This window comes from Heterostelium album (assembly GCF_000004825.1).
Source record: "Heterostelium album PN500 unplaced genomic scaffold PPL_scaffold2, whole genome shotgun sequence".
NCBI lineage: Eukaryota > Evosea > Eumycetozoa > Acytosteliales > Acytosteliaceae > Heterostelium > Heterostelium album.
The window spans coordinates 3,226,951-3,242,543 of NW_008805064.1; the positions used below are offsets into that span (position 1 = coordinate 3,226,951).

Here is a 15,593-nt window from a genome sequence, read left to right on the forward strand (position 1 = left end):
AATATTTAAAAATTAAAAGTATAATTAGTGATTGGTTGGTTGTCAATTTAAAAAATTAAAAAATAAATAAATAAGTAAACTAATCAAAAATGATCAGTATGGGATTTAGAGGGAAAGATTTTTATTTATGGTTGTTTGTTTGAAAAGTTGTAGTTTCATTTCGGTCCATAGTGATTGATTTTGATATAAATATATTTTAGAAAACATTTTCTTCGTCGATATCATCGCTGTCATCATAATCTTGTTCATCTTCATCGTCATCTTGTACAATGTCGTCTTCTTCAAGATTATCATAAAAATCGGATTCGAATGAGTAGTCTTCCGATGGAGCTGTGATGGTACCAAACTTCTTTTTGTTCTTCTTCATTTGTTTCTTTAGACTCTTGTTGGACTGTGGATTGTATTGATCGTCTTCGTCCTTGAGGTTTTGTACTTTGACCTTTGATGGTTTGCCCTTGTTTTGTTGGATCATTTGTGATTGTTTTTGGAGTGCTACCAATTGAGCGGTAGTATCTTCTTCCATAACATTATCCTCTTCGTCATCATCATCTTCGTCATCCTCCTCTTCTTCTTCCATATCATCATCTTCCTCTTCTTCCATTTCATCATCATCTTCCTCTTCTTCTTCTTCTTCCTCATCATCAAACATTGAAGTATCGATATAACTTTGTTGAGCAGTTGATTCAATAGAAACACTTCCAACTGTGTTGTTGGTGGCAAGCGAAGAGATTTCGTCTGATTGATCAATGTTGAATTCGTCTGAGAAGTTGTTGACAATCTTAGAGTCGACATGGAAAGTATCCTTTGGTGGGAGTGTGTGGAATGGAATGTTACCACCGACCCAATCACGAATAACACTGAGTGCGGCAGCATTCAAATCTGGGGTACCACCACGAATGAGCTTCTTACGCTTGTCGGCTATCAAAGTCAAAAACTCTGTAGTATTCTTAAACACTGGAATCTGGTAGATTCTAAGGAGTTGCTCACGGCTGCAACGTTGTACGATGGCATCGACCGGCGAGATTGGGTCTTCGATCTTTTCTACCTTGACTACGTTTCTAAGAATGACGTTGGCGTCGATCTCACCCTTAATTGGAACGATACCCGGTGAATCTAGCAGCTTGACGTTCTTGTCGAGATGTACTTCCTGTGCGACCTTGGTGTGTCCTGGAGTTGGAGCGACACTGACAGCACGTGCACGTTTCAATGAATTGATTAAACTACTCTTTCCGACATTGGGATAACCAATGATACCAACAGCAACACTTGTCTTTATATTCAACGATCTACTGTAGTTCTTGAGCAATTGCAACAAAGATTCACCACCCAAACACTCGGAACCGTCCAACAATTTAGTAGAAGCGACCTCTGGTGCAACCGAACTATGTCCTAAATTTCTCTTTTGTTGTTGAGTCGAACATTTAAATGCCAAAGTTGGGAAGTAGTTTCGCAAATATTTCAACCACATTACTACATTTTCTTTTGGTACCAAATCTTTTGTAAATAAAAAATATTAGAGTTAGTGTTTGGTGGTTATTCAGTTGTTCAGTTGTTAATAGGCGGCGCTTACCGATCTTATTTAAAATTAAAACAATCTTTTTGTTTGGATAACGCTCAAGGATCATTCTTTCGATTTCGAGACAACGACAACCCATTGGATCACGTGCGTCCAAGACTTCGAGGATGACATCGGCAGCTTCAATGACTTTCTTGACCTCACGATAGAATGATTTGAGTGAGTTGTCTCTTGGTTCTACTGAACGAATTGATTTCATCTCTAAATCTTTCTCGGCATCACGTTGCTTACGATTGAATTCCTTCTCACGCGAAGCAGCATCTTTTGCCAATGAGGCCATTGTTTTTCTCTCTGCCTTCTTTGCTGCCTTCTCTGCGGCAATCGCTTCCTTCTGTTGTTGAACTCTATTTAAAAGATCTTCTTTGAATGGATATAAATTTGGAATACCTGGATCCTTCTTTGATTCTATTAAAATAAATAAAAATAAATCAATATTAATATACACTGTATTAAATACGGCACACACTGCTACTTTTACTACTGACTATTTAAAATAGGTGCCAACTTGTGAGCTTTTCTAAGTTTACGATTATGTTCATTTACTTTCTTCTCTACCTTGTATTTCTTATGTAAAGAAACACGCTTACTTTGTCTCTCTACAAAAGATGATTAATTAATATGTGATCATATAACGTTTCATAAAAAAATGATTTGCTAACTTACTCTTTGGCATTGTTTATATATATATATAATATTAAATTATAACAAGACTAAGATTTAACAAGTTTTTAACTAAAATTATGTAAAATCTCTTGAATAAATTATTATTAAGAGATTATTATTAATAATATTTAAATAAAAAATGAGAAACTAAAATTAAAAAAAAATTATTTTTGATTATTGTATAGTTTCGTTCGTTTTTTTGAAATTATTTTAAATTTTGATTTTTTGGTGTGGGTCAAAAAAAAAAAACGTTACACTATATAATATTGTTGAAATTTAAAAAAAATAGTAAGATTATTGTTAAAATCGATAGTTTGAATTTTTTTAAATAGTTTAATTTTAATGATATATTAATTGTATAATTTAATTGGAAGAATTAGTTGAAGATTCAATGATAACACCTTGACCACCGATGGTAGCTTCCCAACTTTCAAAGCCGTGCTCTTTCAATGCCGATTTCAAATTGTTTACTGTCTCAGAGTCAGTGGATGGCTTTAACAATGTAATTGCACATCCACCACCACCTGCACCTGTTAACTTGCTATGAAGATCGAATCGTTTTGAAACACTTGCAATCATATCCAATGTACTATGTCCAACACCGAAACATCCCGATAACAATGAATGATTCATATCGATCATCAACTGAATAAAAATTAACAATTAGATTAGTTATTATTGTTTGATAATCACAACATATTAACAACAACTAACATACCTCGATAGTTTTTTGAAGTTGATTTATATCGTTATGATCATTAAAGTATTGATCGAATGCTTGAAGACATTCTTTGGAGATCGTATCGATGAGTACTGCTACTGGTTCGATGAGTGATGGATATTGTTTGTGTCTGTTGATGACGTTCTCGACCAAAACTTTGGTGGATCTGCTCACTCTTGTGTCGGTGATCAATAAGCGTAGTGGTGGGATTCTCTCTAGATTCTTGAAGCCATCTTTACGTGTGAATGTCAATGCACTTCCATAGGTGCTTACTGCATTGTCGATTCCAGAGGGTGTTCCGTGCATGATCTTCTCACCCTGTAATGACCATTGATTGATCAATTCCAATTGTTTTGAACATGGTACATTGTTGGTGGTGCCACTGCTACTATTGATTTTCTTACATTGATCACATCCACCACATGCATATATTTCGAATAGAGAGAGAATACCAGTCACCAAACAAACATTGAATGAAGCAGAAGAACCAAGTCCGGCACCCATTGGTAAGTTTGAGCTGAAGTGAATCTTTATTCCATGTTTCAGCTTTGATAATACAGAGAACAAAAAGAGTACCGATTGAATACCCTTAATACTCTCTAGTTGTGACAAAGCATCTAAGAACTCTGCATTACATTCTCTTGGTACAAAACAATCAATTTCATTGATAGCTAAAAATGAAACTCGTTAACCAACTTGGTTTTTTTTTTTTTTTTTTCGAGTTGTATTGTTTTACTTACAATTATAAGAGTTTAACTTTGATAGATCCGATAGACTGTATTTACGTTCACCAAAATCTTTGAGATCAGGTAATAATATATGCAAAACGGGCTCCTCGATTTGTTCGACAGTGGCATTTGTACGAAGTGAAAGAGCTGTGGCAATCGATGTCTTACCTAGAACTACTGCATGTTCTCCAAACAAGATAACTTTACCTGGTGCCGATACTATTGTTTTTTGATATCAAAATAAAATTAATCAACTATATTTCAAATAATAAAATAAACAAATAATAATAAAATAAAAACAAATCATTTATGTAAATCAAGCTCAAGTTTTTTATTTAATTTACCTTTGATTTGTTTCATAGAATAAAATATTTTACAAAAATCTAAAATTCCAACTTGAAATATTAAATTAAAACTAAGACTACTATTAAAAACAACTAAATAAAGTAAAAGTGAAAGGTTGGAGTTCTAAAAATAAGATGGAAAAAAACAATTCTTCATTTACATTTTTAAAAAAAAATCAAAAAAAAAAATTGCACATATTTTTTGGAGTTCATTCTCTTGACATTGGTAAAAAAATTAATGGCAAAAAAAAAAACAAAAATTGAAAAAATAAAATATTTTTTGACCTGGGAAATATATAACCCTTTTTGTATTGATTTCCCACTTTTTTTTTCTTCTACTGTTTATTTATTTATTTTTTTTTATTAAATTACACCTTTTTATATCTAATTATTAACATATGAATTCAAGCCGTTCACTCATATTTACACCAAACTAACCACATTTGTTAGATATTTAATTATTAGAAAGGAGAAGAAGCAGTAGTAGAATAACAAAAAAAAAAGAAGAAGAAATAAGACAATAAACGATAGAAAATATCATATATATAGAAATCATTTGTTGTTTTGCTTGTTGTAAAATTAATCTAATAAGTGCAAAACAAAACAGTACTAATAAAAATATCCAGTAGTAGAAATAACCAATAGTTTAACTAAACTTAGTCTAGATATTAGTTATTCAACAAAAACAATAAGCAAACAAACAGACAAATAACAAAACAACATATCAGCAAAATTAATACAACAAAATACAACCTTTATTAAAAGACAAAAAATAAGGAAACTATTATAAGAGTTAAAAACTTTCATTCCATACCCTTAGTAATATTTAGATAATAAGCTTGTTTATTTATGTTTGTCATTTACTTTGCAACACGTGTTTAAAAGAGATTCATAGAAATATACCGCTGCCGACAGTTTTAAAAATAAAGATAATAAATAGAATAATAATAATAATAATAAATAGATTAATCGAATGAGTAGTGATATTAGTTTAAATTCGTCATCAAATCATGTTGGAAATAGTAATAGTAATAATGGTGAACATGGAGGTATAGGTTCACCATTCTCGTTGTCGTCGTCGTATTCGGCGTTGTCAACAAAATTTGATGTTAGGAAGAGCGACTCTTCATGGCCAACCTCGGCAGGTGCTTCGACAGGTTTGAACAGCTCTAGCAATGCTTTGCTATTGAACAGCAGTATGAATGGACGATCGATGATGAGCATGAGTAGCAGCAGTATCGACAGTGGCAACTTTGACAATGAAGACGAAATCGATAACATCAAGAACAGCAACAAGCTACGTGCAGTGCATTACAACTACTCGTCGAGTGGTAGTCTCTCTCACTACAGCTCACAGCAATCGTATACCTCGAATTGCTTCAACTATTGTGCGGTCATCGACGATCTCGCACTCGAAGTGATCATCCACATCTTTAGATTCCTCTCACCGTTCGACCTGAGACAGTGTGCCAGTGTTTGTAAATTTTGGTCTATTCTCTGCTCATCCGATGCTTTATGTAAATATTCATATGTGTGTGTGTGTTGACTCTTTGGATTGTTTATTAATTGCCAATTTATTTTTAATATTCTTTTTATAGGGGAAGAGAAATGTGTTTCACAATGGGCTTGGATGAGATGTGTTTATGAAGAGAAATTAAAGTTTGGTGAAAATAAATCTTGGAAAGATTTTTATCGTTACTGGGCAACAGAAGTAATTAGAATTTACATCATTTTATTTTTTTATTACGATATATATTGACTCTGATTCACACAATTTATTTAGTATCTAAAATATACAGGATGGTATCACTATTCATTGACGAGAGAGGAAGCAACAGCAAAACTACAGAATATGGCAAAAGGTACATTTTTAATTAGAAAGAGTTCCAAACCAAGTAATCTTGTCATTTCTTACAATGTTCATAGTAAGAAGCCTCAACATTTATTATTATAGTAAGTTAAACAACCTCTTGTTTGTAAACCAATCAATTTAAATTATCATCATATTGTTGACATTAATTTATTTTTTACTATACAGTGATTTAGGTCCTCATGTCGGTGTATTTTTAAATGATGAAATGGGTAAGATCTATCCTACCATTTCAGCTTTAGTCAAAGAGAAAAAGAAGTTTTTAAAGCGACCGTACAGCAATTGCAATCGTTATGAAAAGAAAGTACAATCCAAACGAGAATACATCAATTTAATGATAGATAGTGTAAAAGATAGACAAGGTAAATCAATCGATGATTTACATCTATTACATTTAGCATCAAAAGTATGTTATAATTATTATTTATTAATATTAGATTCTAACTTTTCATTTCTTTTTTTTTTTTAAAGTGGTGTTTTAAAGATTTAATAGAGTTACTTGTATCAAAGGGTATCAATGTAAATAAACCACATCCAAAGAATGGTAAAACACCATTACACTATTCATTGTGTTTTATTCATGGAGAACCAAATTCCGATATTAGATTACAAATCGTTGCAGTATGTAATCAATTAAGAGTTTGATTGTTTCAAATTAATTAACCTTTAATTTATCAAATCACACTATTAGTTATTGTTATCAGATAAATGCGGATCACAAGTTAATTTAATAGATCATAAAGGAAGATCACCGCTACATATCGCAGTGAAACAACATCAATCCGATTCCGTAAAGATGGTCGATCTAATTTTGAGTCATGGTGCCGATGTCATGTTGTCTCAGAACGATGGTCTCCACCCCCTACACATTGCAACCAAGGAGAACAATCTGGCAATGGTCAGATTACTCCTAAAGCACAAAAACATAAATGTAAATTGTAAAATTAATGTGACACCTCAATCGAAACTCGAAGACAACCACGGCGATACACCACTACACATTGCATCACACAGTTGTATGTACCCAATCGTCAAAGAACTCTTAGAGTTCAACGGTATCGATGTAAACATCCTGGATAACAAGAAAAGATGTGCATTACATAGATGTGTATTAAGAGTAAGTTACTTTGCTAAAATATATATATATATATATATATAAATTCACACAAATTTGTATCATTCATAAACTGATCGTTGTCATTTATTGTATTTAGAATCAAGATTGGCTGGGAATGACAAGATTTGGTAAGCCTTCACAAACTTATTTCTCACATCAGGTTGTAGATATTTTGTTTGAGAAGGGTGCAGATCCGACCATTATCGACTGTGATCAAAACACTGCCTTGCATCTGTCAATAGAAAAAGGTCATCGCCAGAGTACTCTGGTACTGATGCAAAAGATTCTCAAACTGAAAGCACAGTGCCTTGAGTGTTTCTCCATCGACAATCTACTTAGATGCATCGAAATCGGTCGAAACTCACCAGACATCTCGAAATCACACGACGATCTCTTCTATGCGATTATTTGTGGCTTTAAAGAAATCACCCTAGAGAACCTAGATAAGACAATCTCTGATCACTATGAAAACATCAAAGCACTCATTTACAAATATATAGCACCTGCACAGCAACTACAACAACAACAACAACAACAATTCGATACTCAACAACTAAACAATGAAAGTAATAATATTCATTCATAACAAATAATAATAGCATAATAATCTTTCACATTTAGTATTAATAGTATAATAAATAGCTTTAATTTAACTCCACTCACTTGTTCAGTTTAAATGTGAAGGTTACATTATTTTTACTATTTTTTTTTTTTGAACATCTTTGTATTTTTTATACAAAAATCTTTTTTTTTTATGATGTGCACCATTGCTAAGATAACAATATTCATTACAGTAATGTTAATGTGAACAAATAATATTTATTTTATTAAAGTTAAATAGGTGAAAACAACTGTAGTTTAATGTTTATGCCAAATTCTTGTAATAGTTTACAATGAAATCTCTGATGGTGGTTGGAGTTCTACCTAAAAGTTGGGTGATATCGGATGTATTTGATTGGAACTCACCTACTCTGATGGCACAGGCAAAGGCATAGGATACTTGGATTAATGGTGCTGGAAGACCAATCTTTTCCAATTGGGCAACAAAGGTCGCTTCGTCTGGTGAGATGTGAGCAATGTTCTTACCAAAGGACTCACTAAGATATCTCGCAATGTCTGCCATAGTACATTGATCGGTATTGTACAGTCTGTAATCCTTGTTCAAATGTTGGTCAGTGGTATCCAAGACAACGTTTACAGCAACCTCTGCCAATTCTTTTCGGGAGATGTAGTTGGCAAGACCTTCACCTGTTGGATAGAAAATCATTCCCATATCTAGAACCTTTGGGCCGATGAAGTACTCTGTGAGCATGTCAGTGTACAGACCATTGACCAAGATGGTATGATTGATTCCCGATTCTCTGAGGAATTGCTCGGTTTGAGAGTGTGCCTTTTCGATAAAAGCAACCGGTGAGCTTCCATCTTCTGTCTTTCTGACGAAGCTGGTGTAGACCATATATTTCACACCGGCAGCCTTGGCAGCTCTGCACACATCTTGGTGTTGAATCGCTCTCTTCTCAACGTCATTACTAGAGACAAATAAAAGTTTGTCCACACCAGTAAATGCGGTGACCAAAGATTCATAGTTATTGTAGTCACCGATTTTAATTCCGAAACCTCTGGAGGTGAATTGTTGTCCTTTGGCTTCATCTCTTACCAAAGCAGAGATATTTGAATGATTGATACCTCTTTTGGCAATGATGTCAAATACATCTCTTCCGAAATTTCCAGTAGCACCAGTAACCAAGATATTCATATTTATATTAATAATTTGTTTTTATTGTATTTTGTTTGTATATTTTATTTTATTTTATAAACTCAAATCAAATTTATTTATACTTTTCTATCAAAAAACAAATCAATTCATTATCCATTAACTTTGAGATTTTTTCACCTTACATATTAAAATTAATTTAAAAATGTATATACATTATAAATACATCTGCAAATATAACCCCTAAAAATTGGAAAATGCACCATATTGATGTTCTAGAAGGTATAAAAATTGAATTAAAGCCAAATTTCGTGTCATCAAAAATTTAAAATCCAAAAAAGACCACATCATATACATTTTATTTATAAATGTGGGCTCTTGGATCAGAGTTAAATCGAACACTCAATTTTATTTTTAATTTTCTTTATTTTCTTTGGATATCTTAAAATTATTTTTTCATCATTTCTATTTTAAATCCAAAGATCATTAAAACAAGTAAAATCAAAAGGAATGACTAATTGGAACAGTGGAATAAATTAGAATTGATAATCTTAATATATTTCACTTAATTCTATGTGAAAGAAACAAAAAAGAATCTAATATATCAGATTGATAGAGTGGATTTAAAGTTTAGTTTTATTATTAATTGTTATTTTTGGTAAAAAAAAAAATTGGTTGCATGATCCTATTTTTAATGTTTATTTAATAGAATATTATTTTTACAGTTGATTTAATTATCTCTTGAGGCAATAATAACAGCGGTCAAGAATGAAACTAATGATACAAAACCAATTATTGAGGCAATAGTCAAGGAAATTGCCGTGGCTGTACCATCACTGTCACGTTGAGATGGTTCACTTGTTGATTCACTTGTTGATTCACTTGTTGATTCACTTTCAGAGCTAAAACTTGAGGATTCTTCAGAAAAAGATGATGATGAAGAAGAGGGAGTTCTGTATGAAACCATAATGCAAGTATTTACATTGTTATTTACAAGTAGTTGGTAGTTATCTTGACAAGAATCTACATTAGTCTCTATTATACTCATATCAACTACCCAAGATGGGAATGATGGATATTCAGAGTAACTTGTATATTATAAAAAAATAATTGTCAATATTTAAAAAATAAGTACTACACAATATTATACTTACTATGAGTTTGATATTGGATTCATAAAAACACCATTGTAGAAAGATAAACTGATTTTATAGAAAAAGATATCCGATCCAGAGGAAGCAGAGTTTAATTCAAAGATTGTTTCTGGGAAATAATAATTACTTGATTGTTCAATATACTTTAATAAAAATATATTAGTTTTAATTAAAGGTTCCTTGTTAATATTAAAAAAATAAAACAAACCATTGCACCACCATATGCAGAAGCAGTATTATTGACAAAGTTGGAACCTCTAAAAGAATAGGTGTCATAATGATAAGAGTCACTTAATGATCTAATGTACTAAATAAAAATTGAAATTATTAGTTTAAATTATCTATTTGAAATTTTATTTAAACTTATGTACTTACAATGGCTCCTCCATTGGTTGCAGTGTTGGAGTTGAATGTAGTCTGGGTAACATATATTGCTTCGGATTGAGTAAGGATTGCTCCACCATACAAACCTTGGTTGAACTCGAAAGAAGATTGGGCAAAAGAAACATAAATTGAAGCATAAGCGTTAAAGACTGAATATCCAGAGTTGTATTTAAAGTATGAATTTGTGACCGCTAATCCTTCACCATTAAAAGTGACAGCTGGACCATTCAATGAATTTCCATTTGTAATGGAGGAAGATGTTATAATTAAAGTTCCACCTACAAATAAAATAGATGATGCTATTATTTAAAAATTGATTAGAATTGATTGTAAATTAAATATTAAAATTACATAATATATATATTTTCTTACCTCCATAACCCACACCACTTGATTTATCTATGATACATCCTTGAAGATTAAGATTGAAATTCTGGACGGAAAGAGAACCGGCTTCATAATTTTGAAGTGTAAGTACATTGTTAGCAACGGCGTTTGTCATTGTTACATTGTATAGATTAACATAATTTTGTGTTTCAAAGTTTATTGGTGTATAAACTGAAATGTAGCTACCACGATTGTAACCATAGAAGTTTTGACCAGTAATATTAATTGAGTATATAGACAATTGGATGGTGGAGTATCCAGATTGTATTCTTAAAAATGAGTTTGCAAACTTATAAAACCATTAATAAATCATAAATGTGATTCGAGAGAACATCGTAATACATACTTCACAAACAAATAATGGGATATGTTTTGAGTTTTTAGGTTGGATTGTGATGGAAACTGTTGAGTTTATTTGTAAAGATTCAGTCTCTGATTGTTTACAAGGGAAACTACCTTCACTACCATCTACATATATATTTAGGATATTATAATTTGAAGCAAAACTTGTGATACATGATTGAATATCTGGGCATTTTTGATCAACACAACCAGTAACCTTTTTAGTTACAGTACAGTCAATAGTTGCTGATAATACACTACCAATTAATAATATTGATAGTGATAAAATTGATAATATTTGTTTATTCATGGTTTTAATTATATTTAATTTTGTAAAAGTATATTAAAAAAAAAAAACAAAAGAGGTGATTTAATTAGTTTGTGATCTTTGGTTTCTGAGAGTGCTTACATCATCAATCTCATCTTTTGAAAAATATTGAGCACTAAGAAATATTCTTTTACAAATTTGTAAAATCTAGATTTTTATGATTTTGTTTTTTAAATTAAGTCCTTATTGGAAAAAGTACCATTTCAATACAATATTTCTAATTAAATATAGATATATATATTTTGATATTTTTAAAAAAAATTTTGAAGATAGAAAAAATTGAAAGCAATTGAGTAAGATGTGATTCTATTTATTTTTAATTATATGTGAATTAAATTAAATGATTGAATAGAATAAAATTACAGATTGTGATCAGATTTTTTCTAATCTTTTCTGATTCCAATAGAGATACTAACTATGAACGAAACAATTGAAACAACCCCGATAGTGACAGCAGTGACAGCAGTGACAGCAGTGACAGCAGTGACAGCAGTGACAGCAGTGACAGCAGTGACAGCAGTGACAGCAGTGACAGCAGTGACAGCAGTGACAGCAGTGACAGCAGTGACAGCAGTGACAGCAGTGACAGCAGTGACAGCAGTGACAGCAGTGACAGCAGTGACAGCAGTGACAATAAATGCAACACTGTGATGACCATCATACTCGCTACTGTGGCTGGGAGTACTGTTTTGAATATTTTTTAAGATCCCTATTCAACGAGTATTGCACTCAAAAAGATGGGTGAAACACCACAAAAGATAGCTAGCTTCAGATAATATCATGTCACCTGTTATAAAAATAGAAAACTAATGAATGATTGATTAAATGAATTATATAAATAAATGAATAAAATGAGCTATTTGAATTGAGAATCAATTTCAATTGTAGATCAAGTGTGAATAATCGTGATGAGCATAAATCATTAGTGTATAGGATTGTATACTCAAAGTATAGGTTTCTTTGTTATGTTATTTTTAATAATTGTGTAATTGTGATTCAAGATAGTTAAAGATTATTTTGTTGGTGTGTAATTATGTTAAAGTTTAAATATTTAGTAATCCAAGTTGTCTGAATATAATATTGTATTTTGTCTATAAACAAGTTAAATCGATATTTTATTGAATAAAAAACAGTAAAGATAGAGTGTAGATTAGATAAGAATAAAAGTTAACTAACCTTTTAAATTATCTTTACAAGAGTTTGCATGATAATAGAGGTAAATATAAAATATGCTAATTTTTGTTTAATAAAGCTATAGTTTAGTCAAAATGATAAATGATTGTAAGTTGTTGTTAACAACAATGAAACTAACAACAATTAAAATAATAAAAAAATACTTTTGATGTTCAGTGTTTATGATCAACAAATTGTTTTTTTTTTTTTACTTTTAGATCTTAAGATATCGTTATCAATATAATAATATCAATATTTATTTATTTTTTCAATTTTAAAAGATGTTACAGCTTTAGAATATAATAATTATTTAAAGAAAGTAAGATTCAATTCAAATGTAAGCTCAGTCAATGATTTCAGTATTGTAAGTCTATTATAATGTCTCACTCACTCTTCAATATCTATCTTTTTAGAACACAAAAAGTAAACTTAACTTGAAGAGTAATGTTGAGATAATGATCATTCCTATAATTCTAAACTAAACTAAACTAAACTAACAAACTAATATTAATTTATTAATAGATACAGAATATGCAACGTTAGATTAGATATCGTTTGTTGTCAGCAATGTCAATATATTAGTTGAGTAGTGGTTGGTTCTGATGAATGAAGATTAGATATCAAATTGACTATACTCTCAAAGATAGATACTTATTTTGGAAGCTGATGTGAAATAGGACAAAAGCGGTGGTGGTCGACTCTTTGGCTAAATCATGACAAGGATCAACGTGATTAAAGATACTATCAGAGTGAAAGCACCATTGCAAGAGTAATACATTTCAAGTACAACCATTTAATAGTATGGTCATCAACATTACAAATGTGTGTTCTTATTGCTATTGAGGTATGTAAATTTATAATTTTTAAAATTTGTAAATCTATTGCAATTATCTAATATACCACAATCATATAGAGAGTCAAGTTAATTTATATTTAGATTTTATTTCAACACAGCATTGGAAAATGATATTCATCAGGTACAATTTGTTGTCAAAAGCTTACTTTGCTTACCTAATAGGTGAACGATACACCAACACTTTGATCAAAGTCAATGCAGCCACTACCATCTGACAAGAAGATATGGTCACTATTGAGCAAGCGAGATCGAATGTTTCGAATCATTTACATTTGGATTACAATTATCGACACCAACAATCTTTAAATTGCTACAGATAGATTAGCAGTAAGATAAGCATTAATTTATTAATTAATAGAATGTTACTAACATTTATTGATTATCATTTAGGAAATTATGGTGCATATCAATAACAGCAACAACAACATGTTGATTATGGTGCATATCAATAACAGCAACATCAACAACAAGTTGAATATGAACAACAGAAGCAGCAACAGCAACAACAACCAAATGTAGATAATAGAAGTTACAACAAAATCAACAAGTAAATAATAAAAGATTGCGAGAGAAACAGAAACAAGATATGACAGCACTTCAAATGGCCAAAGAAGAGTTTAAAGCGTCCATCGATCAGCCATCGAGCATATCACTCCAAACAAACCAGAGGATGACGATGAAGAACAAACCGAATAGTTATTAAAAGACAAGTCTTCAATCAAGTAAGAGAAATGAATTAGAAGAAGAAAAATGATTATAGAAAAAAGATTTATTAATTAATAGAATGTTACTAATATATATATTGATTATCATTTAGGAAATTATAAATTTAGATATCATACACTGGAAGAAGATGTCATTCAATAGGATAGATTTAATATCAACTACAACTCCAACAACTACAACAAATGGAAATATTATTAATAAGATTAATAACAATAACAATTATATAAATGTAACGCAGAAACAATAACATTTAGAGTAGATAAATGACAATTTGTAAAGTGGTGATCATAGTATCAGTTTTAAAATAATAAATCATATTTATTATTCGATTCACATGACTTGATATGATTCATTTACTTTAGCATCTATGATTAATTAATGAATTAATTCAAAAAAATGAATATAAAAGTATTTAGAAATTAAAACTTAATAAATATATTAATACAAAGAAAGAAAAGAATACATTATTAAATCAATGAATTAATGAATACATTAATAAATAAATCAATATTTGAATCATTAATAGAATCAATTATTCTATATGTAATTTGGTTTATTTTTAGAGTAATATAGTTGTTATTAACATATTCGATTAAAAATTAAATCTAATTTAACAAAATTCTATCTCTGTAAATCAAAGATTTTTCTTTTAAAAACTACGTAATCAATTCTATCAAATATAGTAAAATAATTATTCTTCACAGCAGTTTTCATAGATGAAAACTCCTGCCCATTATGCAAAATATATTTTATTATATTTTTTTAAAACTTCAATCTTTGAATCAAAATGGAATTTCTGAGATATAAAAAACCTTTTTATACAAATTTAAAGCAACTACCATCTTATTCGTCAAGGTTTACATTTACAAAAATGTTAGGACAAAATGCAAAACTAAAAAATATTGTTAGGTACTTTCAATCAATTATTCAAGATTTCAATTACAGAAATAAAAGATAGGCACTACACTCCAATTTATCTGCAACCCGCATATTAATCGTCAGGTTTACCTGATGATTAATAAGCGGGTTGCCACAGGGCAGAGCCCCGGGTTGCCACAGGGCAGAGCCCCGGGTTGCCACAGGGCAGAGCCCCGGGTTGCCACAGGGCAGAGCCCCGGGTTGCCACAGGGCAGAGCCCCGGGTTGCCACAGGGCAGAGCCCCGGGTTGCCACAGGGCAGAGCCCCGGGTTGCCACAGGGCAGAGCCCCGGGTTGCCACAGGGCAGAGCCCCGGGTTGCCACAGGGCAGAGCCCCGGGTTGCCACAGGGCAGAGCCCCGGGTTGCCACAGGGCAGAGCCCCGGGTTGCCACAGGGCAGAGCCCCGGGTTGCCACAGGGCAGAGCCCCGGGTTGCCACAGGGCAGAGCCCCGGGTTGCCACAGGGCAGAGCCCCGGGTTGCCACAGGGCAGAGCCCCGGGTTGCCACAGGGCAGAGCCCCGGGTTGCGGGTAGGGTAAGGGTAAGGGTAAGGGTAAGGGTAAGGGTAAGGGTAGGGTAGGGTAAGGGTAAGG

At 31.7% G+C, this 15,593-nt stretch overlaps 7 protein-coding genes across 7 annotated transcripts; 3 read left to right on the top strand and 4 right to left on the bottom strand.

The window, feature by feature from the left end:
• Positions 1 to 196: 196 nt before the first annotated feature.
• gnl3 (GNL3/Grn1 family GTP-binding protein) lies at positions 197 to 2,249 on the bottom strand (the record flags this gene model as incomplete). The annotated part of the gene is made up of 4 exons (XM_020573544.1): positions 197 to 1,494; positions 1,571 to 1,981; positions 2,062 to 2,172; positions 2,240 to 2,249. 4 exons carry the CDS (start codon positions 2,247 to 2,249, stop codon positions 197 to 199), a joined length of 1,830 nt encoding a protein of 609 aa, XP_020436639.1.
• A 353-nt stretch (positions 2,250 to 2,602) lies between these two features.
• On the bottom strand, positions 2,603 to 4,475 carry mvk (mevalonate kinase; the record flags this gene model as incomplete). Its single annotated transcript, XM_020573545.1, has 5 exons — positions 2,603 to 2,884; positions 2,958 to 3,631; positions 3,701 to 3,907; positions 4,033 to 4,125; positions 4,460 to 4,475. 5 exons carry the CDS (start codon positions 4,473 to 4,475, stop codon positions 2,603 to 2,605), a joined length of 1,272 nt encoding a protein of 423 aa, XP_020436640.1.
• Positions 4,476 to 5,005: 530 nt separating this feature from the next.
• PPL_02564 (ankyrin repeat-containing protein) lies at positions 5,006 to 7,605 on the top strand (the record flags this gene model as incomplete). The annotated part of the gene is made up of 8 exons (XM_020573546.1): positions 5,006 to 5,549; positions 5,631 to 5,743; positions 5,816 to 5,985; positions 6,071 to 6,308; positions 6,374 to 6,523; positions 6,594 to 7,019; positions 7,117 to 7,147; positions 7,520 to 7,605. 8 exons carry the CDS (start codon positions 5,006 to 5,008, stop codon positions 7,603 to 7,605), a joined length of 1,758 nt encoding a protein of 585 aa, XP_020436641.1.
• Positions 7,606 to 7,884: 279 nt separating this feature from the next.
• On the bottom strand, positions 7,885 to 8,775 carry PPL_02565 (SDR family oxidoreductase; the record flags this gene model as incomplete). The annotated part of the gene is made up of 1 exon (XM_020573547.1): positions 7,885 to 8,775. The coding sequence occupies one exon, from the start codon at positions 8,773 to 8,775 to the stop codon at positions 7,885 to 7,887; it is 891 nt and encodes a 296-aa protein (XP_020436642.1).
• A 688-nt stretch (positions 8,776 to 9,463) lies between these two features.
• Positions 9,464 to 11,310, bottom strand: PPL_02566 (uncharacterized protein; the record flags this gene model as incomplete). The annotated part of the gene is made up of 6 exons (XM_020573548.1): positions 9,464 to 9,821; positions 9,888 to 10,030; positions 10,096 to 10,194; positions 10,263 to 10,570; positions 10,644 to 10,947; positions 11,005 to 11,310. 6 exons carry the CDS (start codon positions 11,308 to 11,310, stop codon positions 9,464 to 9,466), a joined length of 1,518 nt encoding a protein of 505 aa, XP_020436643.1.
• A 435-nt stretch (positions 11,311 to 11,745) lies between these two features.
• PPL_02567 (uncharacterized protein) lies at positions 11,746 to 13,044 on the top strand (the record flags this gene model as incomplete). Its single annotated transcript, XM_020573549.1, has 5 exons — positions 11,746 to 11,975; positions 12,217 to 12,255; positions 12,581 to 12,609; positions 12,783 to 12,865; positions 13,024 to 13,044. The coding sequence occupies 5 exons, from the start codon at positions 11,746 to 11,748 to the stop codon at positions 13,042 to 13,044; spliced, it is 402 nt and encodes a 133-aa protein (XP_020436644.1).
• Positions 13,045 to 13,214: 170 nt separating this feature from the next.
• Positions 13,215 to 14,330, top strand: PPL_02568 (uncharacterized protein; the record flags this gene model as incomplete). The annotated part of the gene is made up of 5 exons (XM_020573550.1): positions 13,215 to 13,270; positions 13,439 to 13,478; positions 13,748 to 13,872; positions 13,919 to 14,052; positions 14,191 to 14,330. 5 exons carry the CDS (start codon positions 13,215 to 13,217, stop codon positions 14,328 to 14,330), a joined length of 495 nt encoding a protein of 164 aa, XP_020436645.1.
• Between the last annotated feature and the right edge of the window lie 1,263 nt (positions 14,331 to 15,593).